Source organism: Akebia trifoliata, chromosome 16 (assembly GCF_017979445.1).
Source record: "Akebia trifoliata isolate Shusen 1 chromosome 16, ASM1797944v1, whole genome shotgun sequence".
NCBI lineage: Eukaryota > Viridiplantae > Streptophyta > Magnoliopsida > Ranunculales > Lardizabalaceae > Akebia > Akebia trifoliata.
In genome coordinates, this window is record NC_141390.1 from 2,795,736 (window position 1) to 2,819,626 (window position 23,891).

Sequence of the window (23,891 nt, forward strand, 5' to 3'; positions counted from 1 at the left end):
GTAAACTATTTTTGATGGGGTTAGAAGTTTTGGAATGGGCTAATTTTTGGTGATGATGATCTCCTCACCGTAGAGATCATCCTCACCAAAAATCAGTCCATTCCAAAACTTCTAACTCATGTTTTGAAAAATGTTTTGCCAAAAAGTTGGCCCTTGAACGTGACCCTATATATATGGGTCCCTTTCAACAACAAACATTTTGGCAAAACATTTTTCAAAACATGGGTTAGAGGTTTTGGAATGGGCTGATTTTTGGTGAAGATGATCTCTACGGTGAGGAGATCATCCTCACCAAAAATCAGCCCTTTCCAAAACTTTTAGCCCCATGCTTACAAGTTGAAAAATTGTGGACCGTCCATTTTTTGTAAACCATTTTTGATGGGGTTAGAAGTTTTGGAATGAGCTGATTTTTGGTGAGGATGATCTCTATGATTAGAAGATCATCCTCCCCAAAAATCAGCCCATTCCGAAATGTTTAGCCCCATGTTTACACGTTGAAAAATCGTGGACCGTCCATTTTTTGTAAATCAATTTTGATGGGGTCAGAAGTTTTGGAATGAGCTGATTTTTGCTGAGGATGATCTCCTCATCATAGAGATCATCCTCACCAAAAATCAGCTCATTCTGAAACTTCTAACCCATGTAAGACAAAACGCATTTGTTAAAGTGTGTGGTAAAACTAAGGGTGGCGAACGGGACCCATATATATATATGGGTAGCGTTCAATGGCCAACTTTTTGGCAAAACATTTTTCAAAACATGAGTTAGAAGTTTTGTAATGGGTTGACTTTTGGTGAGGATGATCTCTACGGTGAGGAGATCATCCTCACCAAAAATCAGCCTATTCCAAAACTTCTAACCCATGTTTACAAGTTGAAAAATCGTGGACCGTCCATTTTTTGTAAATTATTTTTGATGGGGTTAGTAGTTTTGGAATGGGCTGATTTTTAATGATGATGATCTTCTCACCGTAGAGATCATCCTCAACAAAAATCAGCCCATTCCAAAACTTTTAACTCATGTTTTGAAAAATGTTTTGCCAAAAAGTTAGCCATTGAACGGGACCTATATATATATATATATATATATAGGGAACGGATCAAGGGACATGAAAAAACAATGTAACATTAATAAAATTTCAAAATATGGGTTAGAAGTTTCGGATTGAGCTGATTTTTTGTAAGGATGATCTCTATGATGGGAAGATTATCAAAAAAAAAAAAAAAAAAAAAAAATAGTCCAATATGAAACTTCTAACCCCATTAAAAGATTTAGAATGTGGATTGATTTTTTTGACAATAATTTGTAAATCACTTTTGATGGATTTAGAAGTTTCAGATTGTGCTGATTTTTTGTGAGGATGATCTTCTCATCATAGTGATCATCCTTGAAAAAAAATCAGCTTATTTTGAAAAATCATTGTTTTTACATATGTCCTATGAACCGCCCCATATATATAAGGTTGGGTTCCGTGTACACATATATCTACTCATATATCTACAACGTGTTTTGTCCTAGTGGCTAAAATTTTTGGATTGAGCTAATTTTTTGTGAGGACGATCTCTATGATGTGGAGATCATCATAGAGATCGTCCTCACCAAAAATCAGCTCAATCCAAAAATTTTAACCTCGTCAAAAGTGATTTACAAAAAATGGACGGTCCACGATTCTTCAACTCATAAATATGGGGTTAGAAATTTTAGAATTAGCTGATTTTTGGTGAGGGTGATCTCCTTGTCATAGAGATCATCTTTACCAAAAATCAGCTCAATCAGAAACTTTTAGCCCACATAAGACAAAACACGTTGTAGATATATGAGTAGATATGTGTGTACATGGATATGTATATATATATAGGGGGCGGTTCAAGGGCCATATGAGAAAACATATGAAAAAACTTTCGTTTTTCAAAATAAGAGTTAGAGGTTTTGGATTGAGCTGATTTTTTGCAAGGATGGTCACTATGATGAAAAGATCATCCTCACAAAAAATCAGCTCAATCAGAAACTTTTAAATCTATCAAAAGTAATTTACAAATTAGTGATAAAAATTGGTAAAAAATCGACGGTCCACATTCTAAATCACTTTTAATGGGGTTAGAAGTTTCAGATTGGGCTGATTTTTTTTTTTTTGGATGATCTTCTCATCATAGAGATCATCGTCACAAAAAATCAGCTCAATCCAAAATTTCTAACCCATATTTTAAAATTTTATTAAAAACAAAAGTTTTTACATATGTTTTCTCTTATGGCCCTTGAACCTGACCCATATATATATATATATATATATATATATATATATATATATATATATATATATATATATATATATATATATATATATAGATATATATGTAGGATGGCGTTATTACGACCCCCTTTGCGACACACCATTTTGTCTTATATGGGCAAAAATGTTTGGAATGGGCTGATTTTTTGTGAGGATGATCATCTATGATGAGGGGATCATCCTGGCAAAAAATCATCCCATTCCAAAACTTCTAACCCCATCAAAATTGATTTACAAAAATTGGACGGTCTAAAATTTTTCAACTTGTAAACATGGGGTTAGAAATTTCATAATGAGCTGATTTTTGGCAAGGATGATCTCCTCACCATAGAGATCATCCTCACAAAAAATCAGCCCATTCCAAACATTTTTGCCCATATAAGACAAAATGGTGTATCGCAAAGGGGGTCGTAATAACCTGACCCATATATATATATATGTGTGTGTGGATTTATTTATTTATTTAATAACTAATAAGGATGAAGCCTTCAATATATTTAAAAGGTATAAGGCTAAAGTTAAAAACTAAAAAGAAAAGAAAATTAAAATCCTTCGAAGTGATAGAGGAGATGAATATTTTTCAAATGAGTTTTCATTATTCTATGAAGAACATGAGATCATACATTAAAAAAGTGCTCCTCGTACTCCACAACAAAATGGATTGGTTGAAAGGAAGAATAGAATAGTTATAGATATGATCAATTCAATGATTATACATGCTAAGTTATTTATCAATTTATGGGGTACAGTACTACTCACTACTTGTCATGTACATAACATGATTACTTCCAAGAAAACATATGTTTCACCACATGAATTATGGAAGGAAAGAAAGCCAAATTTGAAATATCTTAGAGTGTGGGGCTATTTGATTTTTTATAAGTCTCATGATCCAAAGAAATCAAAATTGGGTCCAAGAAGCATCAAAAATGTTTTTGTAGGGTATGCAGAAAATTCTAAAACATATAAACTATTAGAGATGAATTTAAATGTTATAGTTGAATTTAGGGATGTTGAATTTATTGATAATAAATTCTACAGTGATTCTAACCCAATAATAGTTTTTACTCTTATTCCAACTATTGACTTAGATTCTAATACATCACTTAATGATAAGAGAAATGTATCTAAAACAAGTGTTGAACCTACGAAAAGTCAACGAGTTAGGAAAGAAAAAATATTAGATAATGACTTTATTTTTTCTCAACTAATTATTTTTCTAGTAGAAGAAAGTAGAGATAAGGTTCTCAATAAAATACTAATTATATTAAATATTGAAAATGATGAATCTAAAACCTTTTTTGAAGCAAGGCTTCTAGAGAGTCAGCCTTTTGGAAATAGGCAATTAATGATGACATGGATTCAATCTTATCAAATCAAACTTGAATTTTAGTAGATCTACGTCTAAGATCTTAACCAATAAGTTGTAAATGGGTATTCAGAAGAAAATACAACACATATAGATTTATTCGAACTTTTAAAATAGTGCTAGTTGCCAAGGGTTTAAAACAGAAACACGAGATATATTATTTGGATACATACTCACCAGTGGTTAGATTTACATCCATTATAATCTTGATGACTCTAGCATCCATTTATCATTTATATATTCATCAAATGGATGTAAAAAACTACTTTTTTGAGTGGTAATCTAGAAGAAGAAATTTATATGGAACAACCTGAAGGGTTTGTTCTACCTATAAATGAAAAGAAAGTTTGCAAATTGATAAAGTCCCTTTTATGATTTGAAGTAGACATTGAAGCAATGACATAAAAAGTTTGATTATGTGATTTTATCATATGAATTCAAACATAATAGTGTTGATAAATGTATCTACTCCAAAATTGCAAATCATTATGGTGTAATTATTTGTTTATATGTCAATAATATGTTAATTTTTGGGACTAATTTGGAAGGTATATTTAAAACCAAGGAATATCTGACTTCAAGTTTCAAGATGAAAGATCTAAATGAAGCAGATACAATTTTCGGTATTAACGTTAAAAGCATATTGGGGGTTATGCCTTATGTCAAACATATTATATAGAGAAAATACTTTTGAAATATAATCATTTAAATATAAAAGAAGTAAATACCCCTTATAATTCAAATGTTAAGATATGTGAGAATTCTATGCACAACTTGAGTATGCTAGTGTAATAGGAAGTAAGATGTATACTATGCATTGTACTAGACCGGATATAGCATTTTTACTGTGTAAACTTTTAAGACATACTAACAATCCTAGTATAGATCATTGAAAAATAATTAGAAGAGTCCTTGGATATCTTAAGAAAATTATTAGACTAGGATTGTTTTATGGTGACTATCCAGCAATATTAGAAGGATACTCAGATGCTAGTCGGATAATTAGTGTCAATAATAACATGTCTACGTCAGGATAGGTGTTTACAATTGAAGGTGGTTTAGTTTCTTAGGCTTCTAAGAAGTAAACATGCATATCATATTCAACCATGGAATCAGAGTTCATAGCATTAGCAGTGCTAAACAAAGAAGTTGAATGGCTTAAAAGTTTGTTATTGGATATAGAGTTGTGGCCACAACCAATGCCGTCTATTTCTTTATACTGTGATAGTGAAGCAACTATGTCTAGAGTTTATAATAAGATATATAATGGAACGTCTAGACATATTAGCTTGAGACATGAATATGTCAAACATTTAATAATAAAAGGCACTATTAACATTGTGTATGTCAAGTTAGCGGATCCGTTTACTAAAAGACTTATGAGAGACATTATAAAAATTACATCTAGTGGAATGGGGTTGAAATCTTGAAAATCACCAGTAATGGTAACCCGATTTTATATTAGAATACCACTAGTCTAAAGGTTAATGGATAATAATAAGTTACTGAAATATGATTGTTATAGGCACTAAAATTAAATTTAAGTACCCCTTTTTAAGATGTTCAATGCAGACTACTACGAGTTAGATGATGAGTTCTAAACTTTTAATAAAGTTCAAAGTAGAAATATATTTTGAAACTTCACCCCTATATGAACATAGAAGTGGTGTCACTTCTAACAATAACTCAAGATTTATTCTTGTAAGTGTTTACAAAACTAGGATGTAGTACAAGGCCATAATAGTACTAAAACTAATATGAACTTCTTATTAGAACTAGATGTTATCATGTGTGTGTTGTTTCCGATTTTGACATTAAGAAGACTTGATTTAAGCTTAGACCACCATTGTATTCATTAAAACTTTGAAATACTTACACTAACTAAAGGTTTAAATCGAAAGATACTTGCATGATAATGTCAGTATGATTATGTTTCTATTATTACAATCTAGTGGGGGATTGTAACATGTATTATACTATTTGAAATATTGTGTCTCATATTGAAGATTTGCAATAATTACCTTTTGAAAAGTTGTGGCCAAAATTTTAAAAAGTTGTATTCAAATAGATGGTTGCTTTAATGAGGTATTCTTTGAATATGAACAATAGTTACTTTAATGGATATACTTTAAATATGTACAATGTTTACTTTAATAAGTGTACTTTGAAGAGGTATAATTTTTGAATTGGTAAAACCTCTTCATTAAAGAGAAGCAACCCATCGAATGGGCACATTGACATTTATATATATATGTCATTCTCTAGAGATGAAAATTACATTATTTTTTTGTCTCTCTCTCTCTTTCTCTCTCTCTCTCACTATAATAATCATGCATAGTTTTTTAAAAGAATTCTAGGAACTTCTTCAATATTGCTAATTGTAGAGTTCAGACTTTATTGTATCTTGGAGGTGTTTTGTCAAGAATCGGATAACAAACTTTATTTGGAGTTGAGACAAATAACACCTTAAAGACAGTGTTTCGTCCGCGCCTCAAAATCGTCATTTTGGATTAACTATATATATTTTTCTTCTTTGTTATTCTATTTTGTTCTAACACGTACTGGGTGTCGAACTCAAGACCTATAGACATTAACCGCTTATTGGTCCGAAATTGCTATTAAGACAATCCCTTGGGGTTGTCCATTGTGAACTCTTCAATTGCACTATTCAGTCATGAGTTTTTTAGGTGCTTGGTCACTTTACACGTAATCATCCTAAATTCTTGAAAAAAAAAACACCCTTATTTATACACTCATTTAGGTGATTCCATTGCACTATATGAAAAGCGTTGAGAGTATGAGACTAACCAGGGATGAGCATGAAATATTAATAAATCTATTCTTTATATGGTACCTTAAATAATTATTAAAAACTTAATTTTTTTCTCAATAAATCTAAATCTTAGGATCTCCAATTACATAGGTTTGATTTCAAATGTCAAGTAACAAATTTTCTATCAATTTTAGCCTCATCTCATCAATATATCAACAATTATGTTCAAGTTTGCTTTTTAACAAATTTCACCCAATAATGTCATTGATATGTATGTTGGGACATCTCCATATATTTATAGTCGGGCTCCTGTGACTAGTGAGAAAACACATGATCTCAACTATGCAAACATGGAATCCAACTATGATGATTTATTTGTATTAAGAATAGAAATCTCGAGGATACTTATTTTAAGGATAAATCTCAATCGATCGATGGATTTTATGTTTGCATGGTTGGGATAATGTACTTTTTTTTCCATGAGCCAATCTTCACGAGTCAATGGCACCCAACCCATATATACATATATAACAATCACAATAAATAGGATTCATTTTATAGTGATACTAGAGTTCGTTCGTGCCTACGACATGGCATCCTATTTGGGGGTTAAAAGGGAAAATAATAAAATTAAAAGGGTATTATTAAAATGAACTTTGGGATGGAAAGAGTAAAAGAGGATATATAGTAAAGTTAAAAGAGTATTATTGAAAAGGGAGAGGAGAAGAGTAATGACAATAAAGTTTAAGAGGGATTAATGGTGAAAAAGAGGAAAAAATAAAGTTGGGGGTATTATTAAAAAAAGATTAAGGTTAAGGGGTAAAAGAGGAAAACTAATAAAGTGTGTTAAAGGAGTAAATTAGGAAATATAGTAAAGTTAGAGGGTGGAGAGATGAGAAAAATGTCTAGGATGTTTATCCTAAATGGATTTGTCTCCCAAAAAAGTGGGCCCTACAATTGTGTTTTATTATATAAATGTCTTAGGGTTGTTAATGGATCAGACCAGACTTGAAATCTGATATGTGCTCATCCGATAACTTTTGGTATGGATCGATGATTTAGATTTTGATAAGGTTCTGATATGAAATCTTAGTCGATCAGATCTAGATTGACCATGTCCCAATTTGAAAAAATGTTAGAAATTATGTAAACTATATCAAATAAAGTCATTTGCTGGAGTAACATTGAATTTGACACCAATGTTACTTAATCATTTCTATTAAATATTTGTTTAAATATATGAAGTTTATTTAGATTTTGTACATCAAATCGGGTTTAGTCCGACTAGGACACGATCCGATTGTTATAAGATTGGTTTGGTCTTAATATTGAGATCTGATAAAATCAATTCCAGATTAGATTCGATAGAATGTCTACCAGGAAATATGTAAGTCATATGCTTCCCTTGTAACTTTATTAAAAGTCATACAAAACAAATCTTTAGTCAATTAGATAATGAAGCTACTCTTTTGACATTCTGCAATCAATATACTTGTTTTATCCATTAGTAATTACCTCACAATATAAAATATTAAATTATAGGAAAAATTACTTAATACTCCGTGACGCTAACTTTTCTTTCAATTTAGTCTTTGACTTTTGTGAGCCATCAAAATAGTCCATTTAGTAAATCCCTCTTTTCAAAATAGTCATTGAACCTTACTCTAGACATTTCTCACAATTGAAATGTCGATCTTGCCCTAACCATTCAAACTTACTATTTTTTGCCCAAAAAATTGGATTTTATACATCCCGATCGAGTTTTGGAGACTCATTTCCAATGAAAAGGATTTGAGAAAGAAGAAGCATTCATTTTCAAGGGATTTTTATTTTTATTTTTTCAAGTATTTTGAAGATGCATGTAAAAAATTAGGAATTTTCAATTATTTTGCTTTCTTTTTGGATGAAAATCGATATTCTCATGTATTTTACTTGGAAAAACTCGAAAAATGAAATCAAGTGGGTTTTATAGAGTGGAGGTCCACAATTTTTTTTTTAAATTATTGTCGAGGTCACATGTTTTTTAATTATTGTCAACCTCACTAATAATTAAAAAAAAAAAAATTGTTGACCTTGACACTATAAAACCACTTGATATTGTTTTTTCAAACTTCTCCAACTAAAATACATAGACAAATCAACTTAAAATTTGACATAACAACTTTTAAAAATTTCAAACCAAAAGAACCATCCTTAATCAATTTTCCAAAAAGGAAGCAATATACATATTATAATATATACCCTATATATATATATATATATATATATATATATATATATATCTTCAAAATGCTTTAAGAAATCTACGAAAATGGTTTTTTTTCTTCATTCTTAAATCCTTTTCATCGGAATGGAGTCTCCAATGTTAATTCCATATTTTGTAAATCCCGAGACATATGTTAAGTGTCAGATTGATTTGTCATTGAAGACATATGAAGACTCTGGTAAAATTACTCAACTGCACGCACCTCGACAAAAAGCTCCAATGTGTGTGCACAAAGTCTAAAAGGTAATGAGACCACCTAAGATCATTTTTCAATACTTAGATGATTGATAAGTCGACCCGTAGCGATTAGGAAAACTTTTTCCTCAACCAGTTCACTCATCGAACTTTTTGAAAATCGAAAATAGTCATATTGGGGACATTATAAATTTGACCACCCTAAGACCATCCTCTATCCTGAATATTTTTTTGAAGACATTACATAGGTAAAATCTACTACACCTCCTCATCGTTTCATCATTGGACTTTTCGAAAGTTCATTTTGACTCGAAAAGAAAAAAAAAGGTATTTTAGTTATTTCACCTATTTGTGCCATGGCCACCCTTTTGTGGTAGTTTGGGGATGTTCTACATAGTAAGATCTATCAAAACCTCGAATGGCATGTCAATCAGAGTTACCATTTGAAAATTATGAACAAAATACCCCTCAATGACAATTTTGTAATTACACTGATAGCACTATTCACTAAAATCAGTGGCACTAGCAGCAATTGGCAAATGGAACCGGTGGCATTGTTTTGAAAATTGGTACCAATGATAGAGCTGTTGGTTGCTCGAAAATAACCGTTACAATGAGTTTTTTTGCTCATTTCTCTCAAGGTTCCAACTCTAGAGAAAACCCACCCTGATCTCCCATCTTCTCTAAGTTTTCTCAAGTCAAGGGAGGCTCCATACTTATTTGAAAACACATTCAACCTAAGCCTCTCCCATTGTTGAACCCCTTCATCCATCTACCCTTGCTTGTACACAGTAGTAAATCTTAAAAAGCTTGGAGTATCCACTTGAAGCAAGGAAGACATCTAGATGAAGATGACTCTTAAGGACGTAAAAAATTCAAAGCACCGTATTGGTAAATCGATCCATTGAGTCTAGTCATTGTGAGTATTTTTATTAGTTTCTTTTCTTTAAAAAAAAAGAGGTTTTTGGTTCTAAGACAAAACCAAGTTTTTGAGAAGAGTTGAGGACTCTACTCAAGAGATCAAGGTTCTAAGTTTCCTAAGGATAAAACTTAGAGTTTGAGTGAGGTGCTACCTCTCTTGAATAAGAAGGTTAAGGGATTCAATAAATGAAAAAATTCCATTTCGAGAGGATGCGGTTCTTTTGGTCTTACGGTTTTTAGAATTTATCTTAGGTATAAAATTCTGTATAAGGTTTTGAGGTAAACCATAAACCTTTTGTTGTCTAATTTTACGCACGCAAGTATACGTATCGAAACAAGTAATAAAGTGATAAGAAAATATCGTTCCCACGGAGACTAAATATCAATCTATTATTAATTACCAATTTATCTCAATCTAATTTTATCCAAACAAAAGTAAAAATAGGATTTAAGACTAAACGAGAAACTAATGGAGGAAATAAACTTGCAGATTTAAAATCAATGAGTAATAAAATCTAGGTTTATAATTTCCCCCAAACAATCCACTTGATTTAATTCTCCTTCCCTCTATGATAAATTAATCCAATATGGTTGTCATCCAAGAACACTAAATTCTCTACAAGCCTCTTCCGATGGTCATGTAAAAATACCCTTCTAGACTAATTCCCTATATGCCTATGAGAATCAAATCAAGAAGAATTCATTAAGAATAAGTTCTCATAAGGAATGCACATGCAACCTGAGTATATTCCTATCTCAAATTAGCATATGTTAATCTATCTAGGTCATGAACACAAAATAACTCTGCCGATATTATTAAAGTTCACCAAATCAATTCAATCAATGATCAGTTAATCAAATCGCATTAAACATTGGATAGAATAAACAATCACATGTGGGATCATAGAAGAAAGAAAAAAAACTAATCAAATATCATGAATGGGTTCCATTATAACCCTAGAATAGAAATTAGTTCTTCATTGAAAAGAAAATAAAATCACAAAAGTATTCAGCCATTCTTAGAGATTACAAATATCAAGAGAAGAGATAAAGTTTAGAAAGATAAAACTCAAAAGTCGAATCTCCAGCTCTCGTCCTCCTTCTCGATCTTGTGCCTCCAAGAAAAACCCTAAAACTTCTCTTCTCAAATAAGGGTTAAACTTTTCTATTTATAGATATGGAGTCATTAGGGTTTAAGAGTCCCAAAATCCGTCTCTAATTCGGTCACCATAAATTAACGTGTAAAGCTGAAAACGTAAGCAGGCCATGGCCTCCCAATATATCATGCCGTGGCTTGTATTTCTATATTTCTGTTATGCCATTCTTGAATTCCCGTCGCGGCCTCGTTTTCTATCAAGCTGCGGCTTGAAGACTTTTTAGCTTGTATGCTTAGCTTCCTTCTTCCGAGAGTGAACCAATTTGGAGTCAGAATTTCTCCTAAACGTATGCACCGATCCCAATGTTCCATATTGTTCCTAATCTGTAAAATAAGCATAAAATTCTAATAAAAACATATAAACACATAAAAAGTATAAAACTAACTAAACTTAAATAAAAACAACTAAAAGACTCTAAAATTAACAAAATATTATATTTAAAAGTGGTTAATTCGTAGGTATAAAACCTACTCATCAAATACCCCCAAACTTAACATTTTGCTAGTCCTCGAGCAAAACAAAAACAAAGAAAAACCTAACTACGGGAAAGAAATCTAAAATAAAGAAAACACAAGTGATGATATTAGCTTGATTCTCCACACTTGCTTCAAAGATTGTACAAATTTCACAATTCAAAAGAAAACTTTAGAAATTGAAACAGTCTAGATTTTCAACCCAAATGTCATTCAACCTCACCTTGAACCATCCACATATGTGCAAATAACCCCTTATCACTTAATCAGTTTTCAACTCAAATCAGTTTATGCAATCAAGAGTAAACACAGATGATCTCTAGATATTGAAATTGATGAACTCCATAGGCTTACTTTTCATGCTATTCTCCACTAATGTAGGTTGTCACTCAATCAAGAATCAATAGGACTTTAATTCGACTTGTAATGTGTGACTAGGTTAAAGGTAGGATAAAAGGAAATTTTATGGCTAGATCACCCCTTAAACACATCAATCTCTTAGGATTCTCACAGAGCACAAACTTACATTTCAACATCAAGTCACTCCGCATTCTCAATCTTGTTTCACTTCATTCCCTTGACAACCTTTTATTCACCATTTTTTTTTATATAGCCCACTGCACCCCCAAACTTATCTGATTCAATGCATTCTTTTACAAGAAGGGATGTAATAATAAATTTTTTTTTTTTTCAACATAAGTATTTCCGAACCCTCAACTAAATATTCTTGAAACTTTGCCTTCCACATTCCATGAACTTCACCTTCAACCCTTATTTGCATAGCTCAAAATTATCCAGTAGCAATCAATATGCCTAAGAGGTGATGGGTCAAATCTTGGAAAAATTAGACAAAAAGGCTTGGTTAGAGTTGTGGGTGCCAAAGAAAATTGGAAACAAGGCTCAATGAGGAAGACTAGTGATAAAATTAACATAGGTAAGCTTAAAAGGCTCAATCGATCCAAGAATGGCCTAAATCATGTCCCTAATCAAGTGCAACCTAGGATTTCGCCTCGAGTAACAATCAAATAAGTTCTAGAGTTCATTGAGATCATGGATTACTTTCAAAAGCATAAACATTCTCTAAGTGTATCAAACAACCAAGTGCATCAAGATTATAAACTCAATGTAAAAGAGTTCAAAATAAGGATGAATTTCATCAGAGTTAAGCACACAGACAAGTTCAACCTCCATCATTTTCTAAGAATCATGTATGTACTAAATCAAAATCATTATCATTGGCTGCAGATTATCAGGCAAAAATCATCACAAAACACAAATTTTTTTATTTATTTATTTACTAACTTAAACACATCAAGACCTAAACTTAACGCATGAAAGCAAACACAAAAAATCAAAGAACAGTTTTCAGAAAAATACTACTCCCACCCCCAAACTTAGTTATTGCATTGTCCCCAATGTAATCAATTAGAATCAAAGGTAGGTGAAAGAACTTCCCTGAAATATTTATTGGTGGTCAGGAGTCATCAGCATCATCCGCGCCATCTTCATTGTTGTTATCATTCAGTCCTGGTGGTAGTGATGAAATGTTGAAGTTCGTGTTCTGTTACTTTTCACAATCGGTGGTTAAAAATCATGACTCCACAATAAGTAATAGTAACCCAATCACCTACAACCAAGATGACAAGTATAGCAACTACACTCAATTATATCCAGCAAGCACCATGTATATCAAACAACCCCCAAACTTTTCAGCAACTTAACCTTCCCAACCTCTCTCATTGTCATTGAATTTTTCACAAACACCTGGTATGCACAAAAATTTAATGATCTCTCCAAAATTTAGTAATACCAGCTACTGTCACAAAGGGCCGTACATATTGCAGCACATAGTACTCCACCAATCAAACAATCCACACACCCATTCCAACATCAATCACTCCATCAATCACTTAACATCAATCATCGATTAAATCCATCAAACACTTTCAAACAACCACAAGTGTAATCAAAACTCGAATTTTTCAATCCAAATAATCAAATATTTATTCACAATATGCAACATAGGTTAATTGAATGTAAGACTTACAGACAAAACCTGATGGTGCTTCACTTGATTTGGTCAAATTGGTAAAGAGAGTAGTTGGAATATCTATTGAAATTTGGTGAAATCGTGCTCACGGATTTGATCTCTCTTTTGACACCCTTGGATATTGAGAGGGAGATATAAAAATAATGCTGGAGAAGAGGAAGAGAGATGAAGAGTTTTTCTTTCGTTGAGACGCGAAGAGACTGTTGGTTGTGAAATTGGGTAACAATAGAAATAGTAGGGCAAATATACCCCTTTTCTATGTGGGTACGAGTTCGGGCCGAGGCTTGTTAGAATATCATGCCATGGCCCGCCTTTTTATGTTGCTGATCAGTTCTGTCACGAACTAATGCCTTGGCCTGAGAAGAGTTAAGCCATGGCCTCCTTTTTTAACATTTCTGATCAGTTCTGCCACGGATTAATGCCTTGGCTTGAGAAGAGTTAAGCCATGGCATCTTCGAACTGTAAGATCAGAACTGCTGTCTGTTTTAGATGTAGCAATTGGGATTGAAGAAAGGCTTCAGCTATTAAAATATGTGCTGCCAATGACTTGTGCCATGTTGCTAATGTAGTTGATTTGCTTAGAGACTCCCAACATGTTTCAACACAACATAAGAAAGTTAAAAAGAATTCTAAATATTTTAATAAAAGCAAACTAAATAACTTTTTTTTTTTTTTTTTGAAAAAAAAAAAAAAATAACAAAGAATAATGAAAATCAACATAAACGAAGAGAGAGTTTAGAGCACTTGGGTTGCCTCCCAAGAAGCGCTTGTTTTAAAGTCTTCAGCTTGACTTTCTCTGAAATCACGTCGGGTCTGCTAGAGTGATGGTGGGTTTTTTTTTATGGTCAATTCCCCACACATCAAAGATCTCCACCTCCTTCATGATTGGGTTATGCCGACATTGGTACTCAATAAAGGGCTTATGATATTCATCCATGCGGATTTTCTGCAGGCTGGTAGAAGGACAAATCCCCTTAATATCCGTTATGGACCATCCCAATGTTTTCTTATAATCTCTCAACTCCCTCAAATGACTAGGAAGAGACTTGAGCTCTAATGATGACGATTCTTGAGTTGACAACTTCAAATGAGAACCTAATGGTGGTAGGCCTGTCAACGGATAGATATCCGATCGGATAGTGGTGTATTCGAATTCAAATCCGAAATTTTTTAGTGATATCCGAATTCGAATTCGAATCCGATCGGATACCACTAACGAATATTCGAATTCGTATCCGAATAAATTATCGGATATCCGATATTATCCGATTCGAATCCGAAATTTACTATCCGAAATTATCCGAAATTATTTATTATCCGAAATTATCTGAAATTATCCGAAATTTATCGAAAAAAAAAACCCTAACCTGACGAGAGAGAGATTCCGATCGGCTTATCCATGGACGCTGATGCCCCAGGTGAGCCGCCGAGAGAGATTCCGACGGTGACCGCGAGGGGTTGAGATCGTGGAAGACGATGAGATCTGTAAAAAGCTTTTGAGAGAGAGAGAGGGAGAGAGAGACAGAGAGACTCCGATGCCGATTCAGCCTGTCAATGGACGCCGTTACCGAAGGTGAGCCGTTGAGAGAGGTGACAAGTGTTTTCCACTGAAGACGATGAGGGTTGAACCGTTGATGACGATGAGGGCTGTCGATGTCTCGTTGAGGGTTGAAGACGATAATGTCTCGTTGAGGATTGAGCATGATGAGGGCCGTCGATGAGGGTTGAAGACGACACGAGGGCTGTCGTAACCAGATCAGGCCAGCCATAGGGCTGTCGATGAAGGTTGAAGACGATGAGGTGAGGATGAGGGCAGAGGGCAGAGGGCAGAGGGTTGGGTTCTGTTCGACTTCGACAGAACTGAAGTTTTACCTCGTAATTGATTTATACTTTAAAAAAAAAATCAAATAAATTATTATTTTCGAATCGGATATTATCGGATTCGAATTCACCTATATCCGAATTCGTATCCGAAACGCTATCGGATATTGAAAACTATCCGAATCCGAATTCGATATCCGAAAATTTCGGATAATATCCGATTTTTCGAATTCGAATTCGAATTCGAATTCGGATTTCGGCTATCCATTGACCGGCCTAAATGGTGGTACTTCTAACAACTCAAATTCTGGTTTAGAACGAGAGAATTTTGATGCAGTCTCCAAGGATTTTACCAACTCAAAACACTTAAAATCTTTCTCATTGTAAGTATTAATGATTGCTAATTCAAGCTGGTTAAATGGGAGTATTTTTTCATGGTCATGTCGAACACATGTGTCCACTGCATCAATTCTATAGCAATCTTCAGGCTCTTCAGTGGGGAACTTCGTAGCTTTGAAAACATTAAACGTCACCTCTTGATCTTGAACTCTCATAGTAAGCTCTCCCTTTTGCACATCAATAAGAGTTCTACCTGTGGCTAAGAATGGTCTGCCAAGAATGATTGGAACATCCTTATCTTCCTCCATATCAAGAACAATAAAAGCCACAGGGAATATAAATTTGTCAACCTTAACAAGCACATCTTCAATTTTTCCCCGTGGATACTTTAATGATCTATCCGCTAACTGGAGTGTCACAGTAGTAGGCCAAGCTTCTCCCAATCCCAATTTTCGAAATATAGACAACGGCATTAGATTAATACTAGCCCCCAAATCACACAAAGCTCTACCAGAGAAGTGGTTACCTATTGTGAATGGTATAGTGAAGCTCCCTGGATCCTTAAGCTTTGCTGGAAGTTTCCTTTGAATGATAGCACTGCACTCTTCAGTCAAACCCACTGTTTCAAATTCACTCAATCGCCTCTTTTTAGTCAAGATATCTTTCAAAAACTTGGCATAACTTGGCATTTGCTCTAAAGCTTCAGCGAATGGGATATTAATATGCAACTTCTTGAAGATATTTAGAAACTTTGCAAACTGCTCGTCATGTTTTTGTTTCTTGAAACGTTGAGGAAATGGTGGGGGTGGGTTGTAATGAGTAATATTTTCTAAGCCCGGCTTGTTATGATCCTGGTTTGTAGTTTCTTTCTCTTGCTCACCCTTCTCTTTAGAGACTGTTTCTTCTGCCACTAAAACATCTGGTTCCTTTGGTTCCTTGACAACATCATTCAACTCTTTTCCACTCCTCAATGTGATAGCATTGCAGTGCTCCTTACCATCTCTGTTTGGATTAGTCTCGGTGTTGCTAGGCAAGGTTCCTGGGGGACGGTAGTTAATTGTTGAAGCAAGTTGACCCAATTGAATTTCCATATTGTGAATAGAAGCTGCTTGGCTTTGGAGTTGAAGTCTAGTCTCTGTCATGATCTGATTAGTGTTTGTCATAAACTGCTTAGTATCTGTCATGAATTGATTAGTGTTAGTTCCCATTTGATGTACTAGATCTTCCAAAGAAGGCTTCTTTTCTCTAGGGAGAGCTTGAGGATGATAGCCTGATTGAAACATGGGTTTTGCAGAAGAAGAGGCCTCAACTTGATTATTATTACTCCATGAGAAATTCGGATGATTTTTCCAACCCGGATTGTAATAGTTAGAATATGGGTTATTCTGCCTACTACCAACAAAATTGAGAGATTCTGGATTATTAGGGCACATATCTCCCGAATGATTGTCTCCACAAATCTCGCATGTAATGGTAGGAGTTTGAATGGCATGAACTCCAAATGAATCAATTTTCTTAGATAGGGATGCCACTTGAGTAGTCAAAGCCGTAAGAATATCTAATTCATGCACTCCTGCTGTTCTTCTTGGATTCATCCTCTCTGTATGATATTGAAAGTTGTTAGAGGCCATCTCCTCTAATAAATTATACCCATCCTCAAATGTCTTCGCCATAAGAGATCCACCTGCTGCAGCATCAACAATCGTTCTAATAGATCCAACCAACCCATTGTAGAAAATTTGGATGATCAACCATTCCGATAGAGCATGATGAGGACATCTCCGAAGTAAATCTTTGTATCTCTCCCAAGATTCATAAAGAGATTCATTGTCCAACTGCACGAAAGTAGTGATATCATTCCTCAACTTTGCAGTTTTTGACGGTGGAAAATATTTAGCAAGGAACTTTTTCACCAAGTCATCCCAAGTGATAATAGATTCCCTTGGCAATGAGTTCAACCAATTCTTCGCCATGTCCCTCAATGAAAACAGAAATAGTCGTAACCGAATAGCATCATCATCAACACCGTTATACTTAAACGTGTCACATATCTCTAGAAAATTAGCTAAATGTGCATTGGGGTCTTCAACATGTGAACCCCCAAACTGAGATACTTGTACCATCTGAATAGTAGTCGGCTTGAGTTCAAAATTGTTGGCTTGTATCGTTGGACGACGAATACTAGTGTGAATCCCATCCATTAATGGAACAGCATAGTCCCGCATAGACTTAGGACCTTCATTACCATTAGTTTGGTCGGCCATTGTATGGTGTTGAGAAGCTTCTCGCTTATTCTTTCTATTTCTTCGACAAGTTTTCTCGATCTCAAAATCAAAAGGAACAAGCTCTGAATTTCCTGTACTACGCATACACTAGCCAAACACCTACAAAATAAAGAAAAGTTTGGTCTAAAATCAAATATGATTGAATTAATATTAACAAAAAGATTAATAAATTAGTCCCCGCCAGCGGCGTCAAAAACTTGTTGTCTAATTTTACGCACGCAAGTATACGTATCGAAACAAGTAATAAAGTGATAAGAAAGTATCGTTCCCACGGAGACTAAATATCAATCTATTATTAATTACCAATTTATCTCAATCTAATTTTATCCAAACAAAAGTAAAAATAGGATTTAATACTAAACGAGAAAACTAATGGAGGAAATAAACTTGCAGATTTAAAATCAATGAGTGATAAAATCTAGGTTTATAATTTCCCCCAAACAATCCACTTGATTTAATTCTCCTTCCCTCTATGATAAATTAATCCAATATGGTTGTCATCCAAGAACACTAAATTCTCTACAAGCCTCTTCCGATGGTCATGTAAAAATACCCTTCTAGACTAATTCCCTATATGCCTATGAGAATCAAATCAAGAAGAATTCATTAAGAATAAGTTCTCATAAGGAATGCACATGCAACCTGAGTATATTCCTATCTCAAATTAGCATATGTTAATCTATCTAGGTCATGAACACAAAATAACTCTGCCGATATTATTAAAGTTCACCAAATCAATTCAATCAATGATCAGTTAATCAAATCGCATTAAACATTGGATAGAATAAACAATCACATGTGGGATCATAGAAGAAAGAAAAAAAACTAATCAAATATCATGAATGGGTTCCATTATAACCCTAGAATAGAAATTAGTTCTTCATTGAAAAGAAAATAAAATCACAAAAGTATTCAGCCATTCTTAGAGATTACAAATATCAAGAGAAGAGATAAAGTTTAGAAAGATAAAACTCAAAAGTCGAATCTCCAGCTCTCGTCCTCCTTCTCGATCTTGTGCCTCCAAGAAAAATCCTAAAACTTCTCTTCTCAAATAAGGGTTAAACTTTTCTATTTATAGATATGGAGTCATTAGGGTTTAAGAGTCCCAAAATCCGTCTCTAATTCGGTCACCATAAATTAACGTGTAAAGCTGAAAACGTAAGCAGGCCATGGCCTCCCAATATATCATGCCGTGGCTTGTATTTCTATATTTCTGTTATGCCATTCTTGAATTCCCGCCGCGGCCTCGTTTTCTATCAAGCTGCGGCTTGAAGACTTTTTAGCTTGTATGCTTAGCTTCCTTCTTCCGAGAGTGAACCAATTTGGAGTCAGAATTTCTCCTAAACGTATGCACCGATCCCAATGTTCCATATTGTTCCTAATCTGTAAAATAAGCATAAAATTCTAATAAAAACATATAAACACATAAAAAGTATAAAACTAACTAAACTTAAATAAAAACAACTAAAAGACTCTAAAATTAACAAAATATTATATTTAAAAGTGGTTAATTCGTAGGTATAAAACCTACTCATCACCTTTATTGATAGTGGAACCCAAGACTCTAGAGTAAGGTGCTTGGTAATAGATGTAAGCAAGTTGTTGAACCGCTATAAACCTTGTGTCCACTTTACGATTATGCTTGTGTTCTATTTTAAATGAATGACATGAATGCCATGACTTGCATATCAAGTGTTTGATAAAATGCATACTTCATATTTTAATATTGTATGAAATGCCATGAATAGGTTAAGTTAAATTTGTGCGTATTTATGTATTTACTTAAGTTAACGTAATGGTGAAACATAGGTTAGTTTCGTCAGGTGAATTTTAAAACAGAATTTTTATTTTACTTACTCACCCTCCCTCCCTCTAGGTTTAGACACAATGCAAAGCTTGGAATTTCATGTAAAACTTGATCAAGATGCCGAACTCTAATTTTTTGGTAAAAAATGGTGAGTTTGAATGGTTATGGGAATTTCAACATTTCAATCGTGAGAAATGTGTAGAGTGAGGTTTAGGGAATGTTTTGAAAAAATGTATTTACTAAATGGACTATTTTCATAACCCACAAAAGCCAAGGACTAAATTGAAAGAGAAGTTAGCACCATGAACTATTAAGTAATTTTCCCTAGATTATATCTAAAAAAATGCATTTTTTCTTGAACTCTTAGGTAAATTGTTCGGATTTAGTGATAGTCAATCTATGCATCTTCAATTAAGGTCTGTGTGATTGCACATGAAAAATGAAAGAAACAACGATTTTCCACGGAAAATGTGATTATCCCTAGAATATATAATTTTTCCAAGTGCGATGGCATGTTCTCTAAAAATCATTATCCCACCAAAATAGATATATTACACCCTTGGCCATACGAAAACTATTATCCCACCTCCTAGCTAATGCTATTCTTTCAAGATTACCACCAACTCGAAAACTGAAAACCTACTCTCCTTTCAACATTTTCCTAGATGGAATTGATCAACAAGATAAATTTTCCTCATTAATTATTTTTTTCAATTAATTTTCTTGCATAGTCATATTTCATTGAAATGAATTCCATTCAATATCGTAGATACCCTTATTGCATTTTCAAGAAATAATGATACATGCAAGAGTAAATGCATGTACATCCATCAATTTGGACCAATTTAGTAAATTTCAAACCATCTTCCATTAATATATCTTGGATGAAGACATTATTGTTATTACTTTGTTGCCAAATCAACTTTTATTACATGTACTTCCCTTTATTTCCTTCTAATTTATTTTCATACATCATAAATTGAGAAAAATAAGTACTTAATTAGATGGCCGATCATATCGATTTGCTATACTTCTAGCATCTGAGGTTGTCACCAGGTGACACACTGAATTGGTTACAATAATCGGTATAGTATCGAACCCTTGCATCAACAGCTTCAGGTTTTCCGCCATTACATTCAATTGCACCATTGATTGCTCGAATTGTTGCACCAAATCCTTGGCCTGATGTTATGATTGAATGAACATTGGTCATCCAAAACCACAAGGCGGTCTTGAACGAGATGATGGGATCGTTGGCCACGGTTTCTGGAGCGTTTAGGCCGTTGAATCCAATGCTGTTTCCTGCCGCACCATAGTTGTAGTTCCATGTGAGTTGAAGTGGTCCTCGGCCGTAGTAATTCTTTTCGGCTACACATGGGTACTGAGTATTTTTCTCATCACAATAGTCCTGGGAGGCACCATTTATCTCTTCTATGTAGCAAAAGTCTGTACAAGCAAGATAATTAAAGGGTATTTTAGTCCTTTACCAAAAAGTGATTGTTTTCTGGTCAACTTCTCCTAAATTTGGGTAAATTACACTTTACTTCTGTGGTTTGGCATAATTTGATGAAAGTATCTATAGTTCCCATACACTTTCACATCAAGAATTGCGATGTGAGGTTTCAACTTGAGGTCACTCCAGGACGACTCATTATTTTACCCTCGCATTTTATACATTAAGAAAAATTAAATTTGAAAACTATAAAAATATTCCCTACTAGGAAACAAGAAAACCCATTTTCCTCTCATTTTATATATTTAGAAAAAAAATTCATAACTATAAAAATATTCCGAACTTGGCAAAAAGAAAACCCATTTTTCCACACAGATATTTTGGAAGTGGATCCTCTGTAGTACACGGTTCCTGTATCACAAATCTAACGGAAAAGAGAGAGCTATCTTGGAAAAAAAAAATTAACGTCTCAACCGCTTGTCATCATGATTTAGATCTGATTTAATATAAAAAAAAACTATATCAAAAAATAATTTTTCCCTCAAAATCCATGTCTTTGAAAATGAAGGGCTATTAATTGAATACCCAATATTTTAAGAGTGGGATCTAAGTGTATGGCTGATGTGACGTTTTTTCAATCGTTGGATCTGTGCTACATGAATCGTGTGCTACACAGGATCTACTTTCAGATATTTTTATTTATACAAAAGGTAAGATTTTTAAAATGGGTAAAACTGTTTGGTTGACAACATGTAGATGGAAGGGCATAAGTGAAGCCGTTATAAAACCATAGGGGAGGTAAGTGGAATTGTTGAAATGACCCTAGAATTACATCAAGTGGCCACGCACCGCTCCACGTAGTGGGGTATAGCCTGAGTACGGGGCGTAGGGACTAGTCTGGTGCGAGCAAATTGGCCCGGATACCCTTCGTTATAAAAAAAAAAAAAAGAATTACATCAAACTATAGGGGGTGAAAGTGTAATTTACCCCCATAAATTATGTTTAAAACTCATAGAGTCAACTAAAAACTCAAAAGAGTCAACTCAACAAATCTTAGATGAGTTGACTCAGTTAAACTTCAAGTGGACTCAGTCATTCAAGTAGGAAATAGATAGATGCAAGCCAACAAAGAAATGCATCGAGTGGGATTGGGAACCCTATAGAGTAATTCGATTATATCTAATGTTTGTTTTTGAAACAGAGTTTTAAATTAGATTATCTCTGTCTCCAATGAGTCAAATTGTTTAACATTATGTATCCATATTTCAATAACTATCTTTTATTATTATAAGGTGGATTGTAGTAGACTCGGTCACAAAATCTATATTTTATGTGGATAACAAATATTGTAACATGAAATGTGGGTGTGTGACACACATCTGTAATGTAATACCATGCACCCTTTTAAACCTTTGGTTAGATCATTTAAGAAAATGGTTGGGATCCGTTGACTCCTACTAAACATGCAACCTCCAAGGGTGGAAACATGAAATCATATAGTTAGGATTTATAATTTAATTTTGTAATGTAACAGTTGGGATTGTGTGTTTTTGTGAGTTACTCGATTCCGATCCATATAAGAAAGGAAAAAAAAAAATTTTGATCATATACTTACGTCCAGTCTCATGTGTGACATGGGCAAAGAAAGCTGCAATCTCGCGTTTTGAGACATCTTGGGACCCTACTGTACCAAAACTAGGGTACGAATTTAGGGCTTGGATAAACGCGTCCCGTGTGTAGAAGTTCTTGCCCGCGCACCCAGCAGCGGCCTGATTAATAATTCCATTAAAGAACGCTGGCGTTACAATGTCAGCAACCGAGCCACCGTTGGTGGCGGGCGGGGTGCCGGTGCCACAATATTCAGGGCCAGTACCACAATACCCGAATTGACTGCAACACAAGCCTGGAGCACAGCCACAATTCTGCCCCACAACGGATTCCGACAGAATTGTAACAAAAATTGTTATAAGTAAGGTCTTCATGGCAGAGGGGGATACCATTATTTTTTTTTATTTGAGTAAATACTAATAGGGTTTTGGAGGAAGATTGAGAACAATGGGCTATGAGAATGTGGTAAAAGGTAGAGAGGTATTTATAGTTTTGTTTGGAGGAAAAAATAGTTAGTGATGGAATAAAGATTGTTGAATAAGGCAACCATACGTGTCAACTTTGGATTTGAATATTTAAAATTGAAAGTCAAATTTGGCTGTGGAACCATTCATGGACAGATATTCCTGCCCAACAACAGATAATGTTTGCCATCTGCATTTGTTTGCTTATAGATTTTTTTGACAACTATTAAACTTTTTTTTATATGAAAAAAGAATGCTATAAATATTACATAATAACCAGATACATTTATATGGGAAAGTTTTAAATAATTCCTCAAGGAAAATCACGATTGCATATATATAGTTGCAAAGATTAATACTCGATAGAGTGCAATAAAACACCCAACAAAACTTTACTACGATTTTGGAGGGACAACCAAGTACATTAGGAATGCAAATTTTTATTGATGAGTTATAGTATTTTTACCGTAAATTTCTATTCACAATATTTTAGTTGTTTACAAAATATGTAGGTTACAAAATTTAATTTTAAAATGGTATTTATTTCAAAGTTAACACGAAAGATCAGAGGAACACGAAAGCCTAGGGAAGGATCGGATATAAACTCCCGATTTCCAAAT

At 33.9% G+C, this 23,891-nt stretch overlaps 2 protein-coding genes and 1 non-coding gene across 3 annotated transcripts; 1 reads left to right on the forward strand and 2 right to left on the reverse strand.

Moving 5' to 3' along the window:
• Positions 1-15,575: 15,575 nt before the first annotated feature.
• Positions 15,576-18,023, reverse strand: LOC147382257 (uncharacterized). Its single transcript, XM_086428479.1, has one exon. It carries the CDS (start codon positions 18,021-18,023, stop codon positions 15,576-15,578), a length of 2,448 nt encoding a protein of 815 aa, XP_086284605.1.
• On the forward strand, positions 17,416-17,522 carry LOC147382258 (small nucleolar RNA R71). Its single transcript, XR_015174114.1, has one exon. It is a non-coding gene; the product is annotated as a small nucleolar RNA R71 (small nucleolar RNA).
• A 2,601-nt stretch (positions 18,024-20,624) lies between the features above and the next one.
• On the reverse strand, positions 20,625-23,268 carry LOC147382259 (endochitinase EP3-like). Its single transcript, XM_086428027.1, has 2 exons — positions 22,815-23,268; positions 20,625-21,192 (listed from the first exon to the last, which is right to left on the reverse strand). The coding sequence occupies exons 1-2, from the start codon at positions 23,197-23,199 to the stop codon at positions 20,780-20,782; spliced, it is 798 nt and encodes a 265-aa protein (XP_086284153.1). The 5' UTR covers positions 23,200-23,268; the 3' UTR covers positions 20,625-20,779.
• Between the last annotated feature and the right edge of the window lie 623 nt (positions 23,269-23,891).

What these genes read in the sequence shown, in the direction of transcription:
- LOC147382257 (XM_086428479.1), bottom strand. Translation starts at nt 18,023, where the DNA reads ATGCGTAGTACAGGAAATTCAGAGCTTGTTCCTTTTGATTTTGAGATC.
- LOC147382259 (XM_086428027.1), bottom strand. Translation starts at nt 23,199, where the DNA reads ATGGTATCCCCCTCTGCCATGAAGACCTTACTTATAACAATTTTTGTT. An exon ending in TGTCACACATGAGACTGGAC is followed by an intron (nt 21,193 to 22,814) that starts GTAAGTATATGA and finishes TTGCTTGTACAG; the next exon opens with ACTTTTGCTACATAGAAGAG.